The sequence below is a fragment of the Alexandromys fortis genome, unplaced genomic scaffold (genome assembly GCF_014885135.2).
Source record: "Alexandromys fortis isolate MF-2015 unplaced genomic scaffold, M_Fortis_MF-2015_v1.1 scaffold_31, whole genome shotgun sequence".
Taxonomy (NCBI): Eukaryota; Metazoa; Chordata; class Mammalia; order Rodentia; family Cricetidae; genus Alexandromys; species Alexandromys fortis.
Window position 1 is genome coordinate 11,921,408 of NW_026067974.1, and position 14,204 is coordinate 11,935,611.

At 43.4% G+C, this 14,204-nt stretch overlaps 1 protein-coding gene across 1 annotated transcript; it reads right to left on the reverse strand.

Annotated features, from left to right (window-relative positions):
* Window positions 1-315: 315 nt before the first annotated feature.
* Window positions 316-4,897, reverse strand: LOC126510472 (keratin, type I cuticular Ha3-I). Its single transcript, XM_050157033.1, has 7 exons — window positions 4,547-4,897; window positions 3,517-3,599; window positions 2,856-3,012; window positions 1,220-1,381; window positions 1,003-1,128; window positions 621-841; window positions 316-433 (listed from the first exon to the last, which is right to left on the reverse strand). Exons 1-7 carry the CDS (start codon window positions 4,892-4,894, stop codon window positions 316-318), a joined length of 1,215 nt encoding a protein of 404 aa, XP_050012990.1. The 5' UTR covers window positions 4,895-4,897.
* Window positions 4,898-14,204: the final 9,307 nt, after the last annotated feature.

Below are 14,204 nucleotides of genomic sequence, written 5' to 3' on the forward strand. Positions count from 1 at the left end.
AGCATGGCAACCAACTCACCCACACTCAATGGGATATTTTCAATTCACACTCCAATAAGTTTCATTAAAGTATAACATTGGGTATGTAGACACAGCCTTGTGATGGTGGACAGTCTTTGATCCTATTGTAGGTTCCTTAAAAGACAGACTTCGCATCTCCTGTGCTCAAGGATCAAGCCAGGAAGTGCTCTGCAGTCTGCAGCTGACTCCAAGAACCAGTCTGTCTTTGTCCAGTGTGGTTGATTTTTGAGGTCTTAGGATGAGCCGGAGTTAAGTTGTAACTGGTATCTTTGTCCCCTTCTGGCAATGGCAACTCTAACGCACGAAACTGTTGCAAGGCCCACACCTGGGTCTTGTGACACAGGGGTTAGAGACGCAGGGCCCAATGGGCTTGTCACATGCGTTGGTTGTGGCGCAGGGATTGCAAGGGAGCCTGGAGAAAGATATTTATTGGAGCAAGTTAGAGCAAGGTGCATTAAACACATGGGAAGACATTGAAAAGAGTCAGAATAGTATCCAGACATGTCTTTGAATGTCTGCAAGCAGATGTTTGAAGGGATACATTCATTTTAACGAAGAAAACAACTCACCCCTAGAAAAGCCTTTCAGCCCATACTCACTTGCAGTCCTCGCTCTCCAGCAGGCCCCTGTATGTGTTGATCTCACACTCCAGCCTGGCCCGGATGTCCAGCAGCACCTGGTACTCCTGGTTCTGACGCTCCAGGTCAGCCCGGATCTCACCAAGCTGGGACTCCACGTTGGTGATCAGGCACTGCACCTGGGACAGCTGGGAGCTGTAGCGAGCCTCGCTCTCTGTCAGGGTGTTTTCCAGAGAGTTTCTCTGTGGGGGGAGAAGACAAAGGCTGTCACATGCTGTCCCCTCTAAAAGTCCCTGCATGGCCTTGCAAAGGAGCCACAGCCTTCAAGAGCTAGGAAGAGGGCATGACTCCAAGGGCATCCCAGACTCCACACTGCTCAGCAGCAGGTCTGGACACTACACACCAGGTTGTGCTGGGCCTGCAGCTCGATCTCCAAGGTGTTGACTGTGCGTCTCAGCTCGATGATCTCTGCCTGGCAGGACTGCAGCTGCTCTGAGCTGGACACCACCTGCTTGTTCAGCTCCTCGGTCTGGGAGAGGCAAATACAGAGACAGGATCAGACCCTGCCTTAGAGTCCCGGGGGACTCAGTTCCTGGGTGACCATGAGCTCAGATGCACACCTGTGTGGTGAACCATTCCTCCACTTCTCTGCGGTTGGTTTCCACCAGGGCCTCGTACTGACACCTGGTCTCATTGAGCACACGGTTCAGGTCGACAGTGGGAGCAGCGTCCACCTCCACGTTGAGGCGGTCTCCAAGTTGGCAGCGTAGGGTGTTGACTTCCTGGTGGGGGAAAGGGAAAAATTCATAATATCAGAAAGGGTCTTGATGCTCTCCTTGAGAGAATGCAGTTGGACTGCTGGTGCATGTGATCATTCTGTAATCTCAGTTCCTTTCCTTCCCCACATCCTTTTCCCTATGGTCAGTTACACAATCTCAATTCCCTGCCTTCCCAGCATCCTTTTCTCTATTGTCAGTGATTGGTCGATTCTTTTTCTGCCCTTCATACTCAACATAACACTTCTTATGTAAAGGGGTGTGGTCATTTCACATCAGAGCTGAGACACAGCTGAAAACCATTTAAATTCTACTCCATAAAAGCCCAGGTCCCAAGTCTTGATAGAATATCTCACTGTATCCTTAAGTTTTTAATCTTCTAACCATAGACAAAGTCTAGCTACAAAGAAAATATAGAACATTTGCTTCAAAACCTGTCAACCTTGGATAAAAGAGCCTTAACTAGCAATGTGTTGGTCCTGCCAGTGTGAATTTTAGTGAAGGAAGTGAATATCTGTACATTTTTCTACTGATCTCTTCATGGAGCCAACAGAACTTGGTCCCGACCTTGCAGAGCCATGAAACAGACTTCACCTATATTTCATCTTTACCACTCCCATATAACTTCTAGAAGCTTCTAGAGCAGTTGTTCCTGTCTTAATGCTGAGACCCTTTAATACAACCCCCCAATCATAAAATTATTTTTGTTGCTACTTCATAACTGTAATTTTGTTACTGTTATAAATTGAAATATAAATATCTGATATACAAATGGTCTTAGGTGACCCCTGTGAAACATCCTTCGACCCCCAAAGGGGTCACGACCCACAGGTTGGGAACCACTGTTCTAGAATCTTTATAAAGTTTTCATTTTTTTTTAAAAAAAAAAAAAGAATGACTTCAGAGGCTCTCAGTGTGTGTACAAATTTGGTGCATGACAAGCTCTTCATGAGTGTTAACGGTCACCACATGCAGGTTCCCGGATTTATACTTTGCACAAATCTGCTTCCTGTGTGCCAGCGACCGGTGTGTACTGGGGAGCACTTTACTCCATGCTTCTGCCAAGCAACACAAAGAGCAGAAAGGGTTTTGGATGGGAACGAAGAGCTGTGGTTTGAGGGTAGCTCAGCCCTCTTGTTGGGTGGCCCTAAGTTACAAAACAGAGAATCTTAGTGGCGTCCATGTCCCCCTATGCTCTCACCAGGGAGAGACAGCTGCTGCCTTGACTCTGACCTTTCCTCGGTCCTGACTGAGCTAGCCAACTTCCTTTATTCTTGTTCCTGCCTCTAGCAGAAAATCCTAATCTCCTATCACGATTTTTTTTTTTTTTAGATTACTCATTCTCTACAAATCCTTTTTTGTTTAGAGAACAGCTTTCTGGGCTAATTGAGGTTCAACCCACAGCCCCTCCCACAGCCTGTGGCAGTCAGAAACGTGTCCTAGCCAGTTTGACCGCGCACTTCACTTTGGGAAACTTCACCTGCTCATGGTTCTGCTTGAGACACAGCAGCTCCTCCTTCAGGGACTCCACCTGAGCCTCCAGGTCAGACTTGCACAGGGTCAGCTCGTCCAGGATCCTGCGCAGGCCATTGATGTCTGACTCCACCAGCTGCCGCAGGGACAGCTCGGTCTCATACCTGCAATTACGGGAGAATTAGGGAAAGACTGGGTAGGAATATGCCTGGCCTCGACTCTGCTTTGGTTTGGCTTGGTTTGGTTTGGTTTGTTGGCTAACTAGGAATTCAGGATACTAGTTTTTACAACCATCTCCTTCCACTTAAGTAAGCAATAGTTCCTGAAGGGAAAAGCACAGCAATTGCTTTCACAAAGCCAATGAATCTAAGGAGATAAGAACTTGTAAATTTGGAGGCTTCCAGAAGGAATGCACCTCCCACATTCTCATTGAGTTCTGTGCACGGTAGGAGACCATGCTATCCCAGACACACAGTTCAGTGGAGTTGAGGTTTGGGGTAGAAACACCAATCTACAATGGGGAAGAGGATGGAGTTTGGATCTAAGGGAAAGGCCTAGGGGAAATCTTGGTCAGTATTTGCCTGTGTGAACAACAAACTAAGGGGAAGGAGAGGAGATGGAAGACACAAGCAACAATGCCTGCCCCCTTCCACCATCCGCCCACTCACTTGGTCCTGAAGTCATCAGAGGCCAGTTTGGCATTATCGATTTGCACCACCAGCCTAGCGTTCTCAGATTTGCCACACAAGATCTGGAAGTTACAAAGGGTAATAAAATTAGCTTGTTTTTTTTTCATCACCAGAAATCCTGTTGATTTGCTTATATGGAAACATCAGAATTTAAAAAGAAAAGCATAGTATATCCTGTATCTATTAAAAAGTTATCCATGTACAACAGATGCTCAAAAATTATCTGTGGGACTAAATCTGAAGACAGACATGCAAATACACCAAGAAACATTAGCATATGGTCTTCTTTCCCTTTCTTAATAAACAATACTTAGAAGCTGATTTTAAAAATCTATTCACATTCGTGAAAAACAGCTGCAATTCAGTTGGCATAGCTCTAAGAGCAAAAAAAAATCACACTGTGTAAGAAACTTTCCATCAAATAGACAAGATAAACACAAAGCAGCAGGGGTAGGGGCCTAGGCAAGGGAGGTTGTTCCAGTCTCCTGGCCATCCTGGATGACTTGGTACCATTTCTATCTACTGTCCTATCTCTCTACGTTTAGCCAAATACACTAGTTCTCCAGTGGATGCTGTGCACCAAGGGAACTCAGGGGTGTCCAGGTCAAAACAATGGGGTCAGGGTTATAAGGTGTCCAGATGAGGAGGGCAATAAGAGGTCAAAGAACCCACACACTCAGTTAAGGGAGGAAAACATGGTCCTTTCTACTTGGTGGCTTCCTTCTTGGGCTCAGTTCATTTCCCTTAACTCAAGGGAATATTTTCAAAGCTCAAAAGCACCCAGAGGCCACTCTTAGTAATAGTGGGGAGTTATCTAAACTTCTACCTCATCTAATGTATACCAAGATTCAAAACTAACAGTTTCCAGTTGAAAATAGAGGAGTCCTCCAGAAAGATGTTTAAGAAACTGGAAATATGGGTATCAAATTTTCCCACCATAACAAGAGCTCAAGTCATTTCTGTGTCTCAAGTATTCCTGTTAGGGATACTGTGACGCCCATCCCCTCACCTTCTGCTGCAGCTCCTCGATGGTCCTGAAGTAGGCCTGATAGGCAGGGCACACCAGAGGGTCCTGCTGCTGATTCCTCTCCTGGATCCGACTTTCCAGCTCGGCATTCTCTCTCTCCAGCTGCCTCACCTTCTCCAGGTAGCTGGCCAGGCGGTCATTCAGGAACTGCATGGTCTCCTTCTCGTTGCCATTGAAGGAACCATCACAGAACCAATTGCAGTTGCCGATATTGGCAGGGATGTTGCAGGCCCCGGGCAGGGTGCAGCTGTGGCAGCTGTTGGGTATACAGGGCCGGGAGGAGCAGCTGGTGCGGCAGCTCAGGGCGGGCAGGCAGCAGTTGTACGGCATGGTGCTGGAGGGAGTGAGGTGCCTGGCTGAAGACAGAGTGGATTCTTCAAGCCTCAGAGCTGTGGGTCCCCTTCCTCTGGTGAGCATTTATACTCACTCCGAAGAGGGTGTGGACACATAGGGCAGTCCCTTTTTTTTCCCTTTGGCTTTGCTCATTTAGTGATGGTCAAAGGCTTCCCCATGCATTTGTTATGCTTCTCAGAAGATTCCCTCACCTCATAAAAGACTTTACTCGGGCTTCTCCCTCAGTCAGGACTCCTCTGCCATGCTGTACATCATGAGGTAAGAGCTTCGTGGTAGGACTTCAAAGAACAAGACTCATGAAAGGCCCGGCCCTCGTTAATAACCTGTGGCAGGTGGAGGGAGAGTGTCGCCACTCCACGAGCGCCCTGACACTTCGGTGAGCCTCTGGCTCTGCTTGCTGAAACAGAGAAACAGGATTCTTCCTAGGTCCAATTTCCAAACATCAAGTTCACAGTTCTCAAAGAGAGAACCAGGTGCTAAAACAGCCGGGCTTCTTGTGACATAGATTCTAGACACTTCCACCAACCAAATTACAGATAGGTTTTGGATCACGGCTTGGCTCAGCCAGGGCACTAGAGTGGAAGGCGGACTAGTGGTACTGGCAGAGGGTACTCACACTTGTTGGAAGTCTGCAAGTTCCCAGACAACGCTGGCATTTCTCACAAATCTTAGACCTAGGCACCCTCCGCACGGGTCTCCAAAGCCAATGATAGCATCCTCATTCTACAGTGGTAAATTAAAGTATAGAAGGTAGGGTTATGCAGCTGTGTATCTAACATCAGTTTCTATTCTTTTCATCATTTCTCACTGCTGTTATTCAGACAGCCCACTTGCCTTTGGAACCTCTTCTCTGAGCTCTCCTCTTGCTTCACCCTGAGCATGACATTGTCCTGACCTGTGTGTTTATCTCTCTCTATATCTCTCTGTTTGAACTCCTGAAGGGAAGGATAAGGCTCGACTCACCTTTGAGCCCCAGTTCTAAGACCTTGCCACATGATGGACATATTGAGTGAGTAGGAGTCAAATAGATGAAGATACAAATAGGAAGCAGTAAGCCAAGGCAGGAAGCAACAGGTAACATATGCAAGGATAGAAAATTAGGGAGAGCAAGCGTCATGAGGATCGGGGGTTCACGACATGGATCTGTGCTGGGGTGGAGCATGGTGTGATGTCTAAAAAACAGAGAAGGTAAAAGGAGGACATCTGGGTGGGGTTTTGTGCGTACACAATAACGTAGCAGGGAAATCCAGCATGGCGGATGACCTCGAGCAAGTCTAGGTGTCAGTGAAGGGAAATGGTAGAAAAATAAAGCTGTCTATAGATGCTACAGCCATATGCCACCAGTCTTCCGTGGAAGAGCTAAGGATTTGGACCATCCTGGTATCAACACCCTGTAGTGTGATTGAAGTTTTGAGACACCATTTCCACAGATGTTTGTCAGTTTTAGAAAGAGAAGGAAAGGGTTAGACGCAGACAGACCAGCAAGGAGATTATTATACCAGTCCAGGAAAGTCAAAGCATAGAAGGATGGAGTGAACTGTAGGGGTGATAATCACAGATATGGTAATGATCGGGGCACAGGTATGAGAGTTATAAAAAATGGACAAAGGGAAAAAGTATAGAGCGAAGAGCAATAGTTGAGGACTGAACTTTGGAAATTTCAGAGAAACAGAGAAAGGGTGAGAAACAATGAAGGAAATGAGTTTACAGCATCCCAGATGAACAAAGAAGAAAGCTTATCAAAGATGAGGCCATGCAGACTGGACAGATGGGTGTCAGTAACACGCTTACCACGCAAGCATAAAGATATGAATTTAGATCCCCAGCACCCACATCTGCAGCTGGACACAGAGGCGCACAGCTGCAATCCCGACACTGGGAAGATGAACGCAGACCATCTCCGAGGCTCTCAGGCCAGCTAGCCTAGCCAATTAGTGAGTTCAAGGTTCAGTGACTTCGTGTCAAACACTGAAGTGGAGAACAGTTGAGGAAGACACCCAATGTCAACCTCTGGGTCATACAGAGACAGACAAGGACAGAGACGACAGAGAGAGAAAGCATCGCGTGAGAACTGCCAAATACATCCACAAGATCATGAGTGCACAATCAGGACCATGGAGAGGGTGCTGGGTGAATCAAAAAGTTGTCAGGACCCTCCAAGTATGCCTACTATGTACAACACCTATGTTCATAAAGGAACAGCCACACTGAACTTTAGTAAACAGTTCTTAAACACGCAGAGTGAAGATGTCCATTTTGTAGAGTCTTTCCACCATATTGCCTTTGTACGCTTCATTACAAAGATGGCTTTGGTCTCAACCATCAGAGTTTTATACAGTATTTGGGCCTTGAAAGATAATTGCACTTGAAACAGTTCAGAGATGCCGAGCTTGTTTGAACTCAATGACTCACAACAGTTTGTGATTTAGGAACAATCATCCAAGAAGCACATCAGCGTGCACTGCCCGTGCATAAGACACCACTTCTACTCTATTAAGAAGAGCATTATTTGATAGTCAAGGGGGACACCTTATCCATGCAGAGGAAGGGCTTCTCACTGTCCTCACAACAGGTGACAAAGTAGACCTCAGAGAGAGATACTCCCTGACAGATCCAAGTTGTTCAGCTACAGCTGCACCTCAAAATCATCTGAATTCTCTTCCACCTCCTCATGTAGACCCCAAATGCCAAGATGATCCAAAGAGAGAATGGAGATCTTGAACAAGAAGATGCCAGGGTCTTATGATCTTGTTTTCCGCACTGCTCTCCTTTACTACTGGGGAAACTGAGCCTCAGCATAAAAAAATGATTTTTCGTGATCGTATCACTGGCACCCTAATCCGCTGATCCTCATTGCATTCCCAGGCCCATCAACACACTACAAAAGTGATGGATAATTTCACAATCTGATCTGACATAACCTGGAACCAGAAGTCAAATGCAGTAGGGAGAGGGGGCAGCAAAAGCTCATACATTTTCTGTGGTTATGTACTATTGATGAATTAAAGATGCAATGATAGAACCGAGCAATATCAGATTTCCTTGGTATCTCTTTAATTTAAAATGTTCTTTCTAAGTTGGCAGTATAATTATATCCCAGAAATTTGGATGCAACAATACCCTATTTGCTATAGAACTTTATCTAGTTGGTTTAGAGTAATTTAGAATGGTAATTGGTTAAACAATGAGACCCTACTCCACAGTAGTACACACAACCCCCTCCACCAAAAAGGTAAACAGAGATAGCCATGACAAAATTTGACTGTATATTACCTTAAAGATTATAGCTGGCTGGCCAATAAGATGGCTCAGTGAGTAAAGGCACAACAATTCTTTGTCAACGTGTTTTATAAATGTAATTTTATTAAGATTTGCTCTACAGACCTTCATAGAATTTTAGGAGTCTGTACACTGGGTTTTAGTTTGGAGTTTTTCATTTTAACCAGATGACAAATCCACTTTTCTAAAATTAAATGGATCTCCAAATAGTTTTGGTGGTATCTAGAAATTGATGTTCATTTTGTAGGATGTTTGGTGGAGAGCTCCATGTATCCTTCTTTTTTATTGATTTTTATTGAGCTCTACATTTTTCTCTGTTTCCCTCCCTGCCTCTCCCCTCCCCTTCAACCCTCCCCCAAAGTCCCCATGCTCCCAATTTACTCAGAAGACTTTGTCTTTTTCTACTTCCTATGTAGATTATATTTATGTATGTCTCTCTTAGTGTCCTCATTGTTGTCTAAGTTCTCTGGGATTGTAATTTGTGGGCTGATTTTCTTTGCTTTATGTCTAAAAACCACTTATGAGTAAGTGCATGTGATACTTGTATCACATGTATCCTTCTTTTAAGTTAAAGAATATACATTTCCTTGTTGACTGTATCCTTTGCTTTACAGAAGCTTTTCAGTTTCAGGAAGTCCCATTTATTAATTGTTTCTCTCAGTGCCTGTGCTACTGGGGTTATATTTAGGAAGTAGTTTCCTGTGGCAATGTATTCAAGTGTACTTCCCACTTTCTATTCTCTGAGGTTTGGTGTGGTTGGCTTTATGTTGAGGTCTTTAATCCATTTGGACTTGAGTTTTGTGCATGGTGATAGACATGGATCTATTTCAATTCTTTTACATGTTGATATCCAGTTATGCCAGCACCATTTGTTTAATTTATATGCTTTCCTTTTCCATTTGATATTTTTTGCTTCTTTGTCAAAAATCAGAGGTTCATAGGTGTGTGGATTAATATCTGGGTCTTAGATTTGACTCCAATGGTCCTCCTGTCTGTTCTTATGCCAATACCAAGCTGTTTTCAGTACTGTAGCTCTGTAGTAGAGTTTGAAGTCAGGGATTGTAATGCCTCCAGAAGTTACAGAATGGGAAAAGATCTTTACCAATCCCACATAAGACAGAGGGCTGGTCTCCAAAATATATAAATAACTCAAGAAATTGGTCATCAAAAGAACAAATAATCCAATAAAAAAATGGAGTACATACCTAAACAGAGAACTCTCAACAGAGGAATCTAAAGTGGCTGAAAGACACTTAGGGAAATGTTCAACATGCTTAGCCATCAGAAAAATGCAAATCAAAACAACTCTGAGATTCCGTCTTACACCTGTAAGAATGGCCAAGATCAAAAACACTGATGACAACTTATGCTGGAGAGGATGTGGAGTAAAGGGAATACTCCTTCATTGCTGGTGGGAGTGCAAATTGGTATAGCCCCTTTAGATGTCAATATGGCAAATTTCTCACAAAATTAGGAAATAACCTTCCTCAAGACCCAGCAATACAACTTTTAGCTGTATATTCAAAGGATGCTCAATCATACCACAAGGAAATGTGCTCAACTATGTTCATAACAGCATTGTTTGTCATAGCCAGAACGTGGAAACAACTTATATGCCCCTTGACTGAAGAATGGATAAGAAAAATGTAGTACATTTACACAATGGAGTACTACACAGCCGAAAAAAATGACATCTTGAAATTTTCAGGCAAATGGATGGATCTAGAAAACATCATATCGAGTGAGGTAACCCAGACCCAAAAAGATATACATCCTATGTACTCATTCATAAGTGGCTTTTAGACATAAAGCAAATAAAACTAGCCTACAATTCACAATTCCAGAGAACCTAGACAACAATGAGGCCCCTAAGAGATACATACATGGATCTAATCTACATGGGAAGTAGAAAAAGACAGCCTGGGAAAATTGGGAGCATGGGAACCATGGGAGAGGGTTGAAGGGGAGGAGAGTGGAAGGGAGGGAAGTAGGAAAAAATGTATAGCTCAATAAAATTAATTTAATTGTTTTTTCCTCTTTCTTTTTTTTCAATAAAATTAATTTAAAAAAGAAAAAACATACATTTTCACATCATCATTTTTCTTTCTTATTTTTATGTGTTTGGTCATTATTTTATTACTAAAGTAATATTAGCTTTAATGACTAAGAATTATTTGTAATAAATCCAAATATATCATGGCTATCTCTGTTAAAATTGCATTTATTGAAGTCAGAGAGAGAGCACAGCAGGTAAAGGTTGAAGTTTGTTGCCAAGGCTACCCACCAAATCCACCTTCCTGACACCCACACAGTGGAAGGAGAGAATTAACTCCTTTAAGTTCTCCTCTGACTTCCACATGTGCATAATGGCCTATACACACACACACACACACATACACATACACACACACACACACACACATAGTGTGTGTGTGTATTAAGGCCAAATCTAATTTTAAATTAATAATAAAATGTTCTTATTTTCTAAAAGGCTAATACTAATTTTAAAGCCCAACTGATTTATTAAGCATCAGGTTAGATTAGATAATGATGAAAAGAGAATAAGTGAACTAGAAATCATAGACGAGGAAATAGCATACAGCACAGGCTTAAAACAGAAAACATTAAAGAAGAAATGAGAGACAAGCTATAAAGGTCCAAGATCTACTTAAAGGAATTTAGAAGTGATGGTTGAAGAACTCAAGGATAGCCTTCCTCCTTCTGGAAGACATTTGTTAAACTGTTCAAAATTGATAAAGAAAAACAATGTCTCTAGAGATTTATTGTAAAAGGCTTACAATGATACTGAGGTGCATGGATTCAAAATACTCATAGAAATGTCATAAGAGCTTCTGGAGGTTCTAGTGTCTAAAGAAGGCCTGTGCCCATTCTTCACAGATCTGTCTCCATTAGCATCATGGGCCTGGCAGCTGCGTGGCAGTCCCAAACCATCTCAGCAGCCCTTTCACAACCTGACCCTTTCACAACCCACCACCAGTTTCCTATACATTGGAAGAACCCAGATAGGGTGGCCAGCGAATGGTCCAGTCCCTCTAACACCCCAAGGTGGTGGCTAAGATATCCGTGTGAATTCAAGAGCTAAGACGGTGTGAAGGTTAATCTTGTCATAGAGGTAAGATTTCATATCAGCACAGAAACAAATCTCTAGGCATGTCTGTGAAGAATTCTCTAGACGAAGTTAAATGTGGTGAGAAGACCTACCTTAAATATGAGTGATGCAATTGTGTGCATGGGGTCCCCAGGCTGAATAAAAAGGAGACAAGGAGCGGAAGACAGCTGTGCACCGCTCTCTGCTTCCCTGGAGCTGTGAGCCAAAGCCATCCCTTCCTTAAATTCCCTTTCTGAAGTATTTTTGTCACAGCAAGTCACACAAGGAACAAGACCGAAGACCATGCTCCTGTGACTGACCTGAAGTGTTAACACAAGGCTGAATGAAGTCCCTGCTAGCTTTTTCATAGAAATTGACAAACTGACTTATATTGGTGTGGAAATGGAGTCAAATGGTCAAAACAGTCTTTAAAAAGAACAAGGTACTGGAGGCGTCACATCTCCCGACTTTCAAACTCACTACAAAGCTGTCGTCAACACGGGTACCAACACAACTGAGAGAGGAAAGAACGGTGGCTTTGATGAGTGATGTCTAAGTAACTGGCAGCCACATGCAAAATAACCAAGTTTGGCCTTCGCTTACACCAGAAAGGAGCAGAGAGCCTGACACGGCTATGTATTCCTACAATCCCAGTGCTCAAGACATAGAAGGGAGAGGATGGTGAGTTCGTGTCCTGACAAGGATAAGGATCCTGTCTCAGAGGCTAACTGTAAGAACTCAAGCTAGAAAATTTGAGGGAAAAATAGGCACAAATCTTCTATATCTTGGGCTAAGAAATAGTTTCTTGCCAGTTGGTGGGGCCACACATCTTTAATCCCAACACTCAGGAGGCAGAGGCAGGTGGATCTCTATGAGTTAGAGGACAGCCTGGTCTTCAGAGTGAGTTCCAGAACAGCCAGAGCTACACGGTGAGACTCTGTCTCAAAAATAAATAAACAAATAACCTAACAAACTGAAAGAAATAGTTTTTTATATAAAACATCAAAATCACAAGTGATGAAAGTAAAGTTAGGAGACTGGAAGGATGGCTCAGTGGTTAGGAGCACTTCCTGCTCTTCCAGAGGACCCAACTTCAGTTCCCAGCTTCTGTTTTGGGAGGCTCACAACTAACACCAGCTCTAGATGATCTGACACCCTTTCTAGCTTCCACGAACACCTGCTTTCATGAACACACACACACACGCGCGCACGCACACATGCACACACACAAGATTTAAAATAATTTAAATATTTAAAACAAAATTAGGTTGGACTTCAAAATTTAAAGCTCTCCTATAGCAAAAACATATTTTATTTTCATCAGGAAACTGAAAAAAGAACTTCTGAAGGGAAAAAGCAACATTTATAAATTATTTGCTAGATAAGAACCCTGTGTTCAGAACATTAAAACTCATTTACAACTTAAAAGACAAGTGAGCCAGGCTTTAAAACCCAGGCAATGGATCTGAGTAAACATTACCCCAAAGATCTATAAACAGCTTGCACACACATGAAAAGAAGTACAACTCCATGAGTCATCAAGGAAATGCAAATCACAACCACAATGAATGCTACTTCACGTGCACTGGGATGACCTGGGCTTTGGCTGTTGTTGTTGTACGAAAGGGGAAAACACAGGTGTTCCTGAGAATGTGCAGCCGGAACTCTTGTATTCCGTCGGTGGGAATGTCAGCTGACCAGAGACGAGTCTAGCTAGCAGTTACTAGGTTTGTGAAAGTATACAGTTAACATAACCCAGCAATTTCATTCTTGTGTATCTATACCTCAAATAATTGAAACTATATGCCCAAGTAAGGTGTGAAGACTCACAAATGAAGGCCCAGGATGAATGCCAAGGCAGCTTAGGCTGTGGAATAAGACTGTACCACAATAACAAAAGGGGGTGAGGAGATGACTCCCATGGTAGAGAGCTTGCTAAGTGAGAATCCATGTTTAGATCCCCGGTACCCACATAAAAGAGCTGGAGGATGACTCGTGCCCATAATTCTAGCACTGGGAAGTCTAAACAGAAGGGTTCCAGAGTTCCACTGGCCAGTCTATCCAAGTCAGTGGGCTCTAGGCTCAACAGGAGACCTCATCTTCAAAACTAAAATGGAAAGCAAAAGAGAAAAACGGACAGTATTGGCCTCTGGGTTCCATAAGTGCACATACGGGCATGCATATCTGTATGAACACATGTCACAAGTAATACACATAGAAAGAAGGAAGAGAAGGAGGGAGGGAGTATACAGAAAAAACTCATGTCTATACCCAAACTTGAACCCAAAGATTTAAGACAATGATACTCTAATAACTCAAAACTGAAAACAATCCAAGAACGCAATGCTCACAGTACATGTTATATTTTGGAGAATGGGTTGATCTAAAGACACCAGATTATACCAGAGCAGCCAGTTGCAGAATATCACATATCCTATGATTCTACTCGTATTATTACCAGACTTAGGGTCACACCCAGAGCCCCAAAAAGCCAGTTTCAACTATCCATCTTCAGTAAACCCAATTAAATCAGCTGTATTGCTAGGAGAGAGAGAGAGAGAGAGAGAGAGAGAGAGAGAGAGAGAGAGAGAGAGAGAGAGAGAGAGAGAGATTCATTCAATGTGACCATATTGGGAAGAGGAACAAGGAGATCCAGTAATGCACCCCCAAGAACTTCTTCAGGCTTCTGAAGTCAAGTTTAAGTAGAAAGCTGGGTTAAGCATATTGAGGCAGTCTAGGTCAAAATGTAGTCCTGCCTATCACTGGTTCACCGTTGTTTTGGCTCCACTCTCTTGCAAGGCTCTCTGACAAGTTGCAAATCCCTTCCCAGGGAGAAAAGTTTCCCCTCTGGTTTTAGGTTCTCTCTTTTGCAGGCATGAAATCCATGGGAAATTCCAG

Excerpts from the sequence above, each read along its gene's own strand:
- LOC126510472 (XM_050157033.1), bottom strand. The coding sequence starts at position 4,894 with ATGCCGTACAACTGCTGCCTGCCCGCCCTGAGCTGCCGCACCAGCTGC. Across the intron at positions 3,600-4,546 it reads TCGAGGAGCTGCAGCAGAAG|ATCTTGTGTGGCAAATCTGA; the intron begins GTGAGGGGATGG and ends TGTAACTTCCAG. Across the intron at positions 3,013-3,516 it reads TCTGATGACTTCAGGACCAA|GTATGAGACCGAGCTGTCCC; the intron begins GTGAGTGGGCGG and ends CCGTAATTGCAG.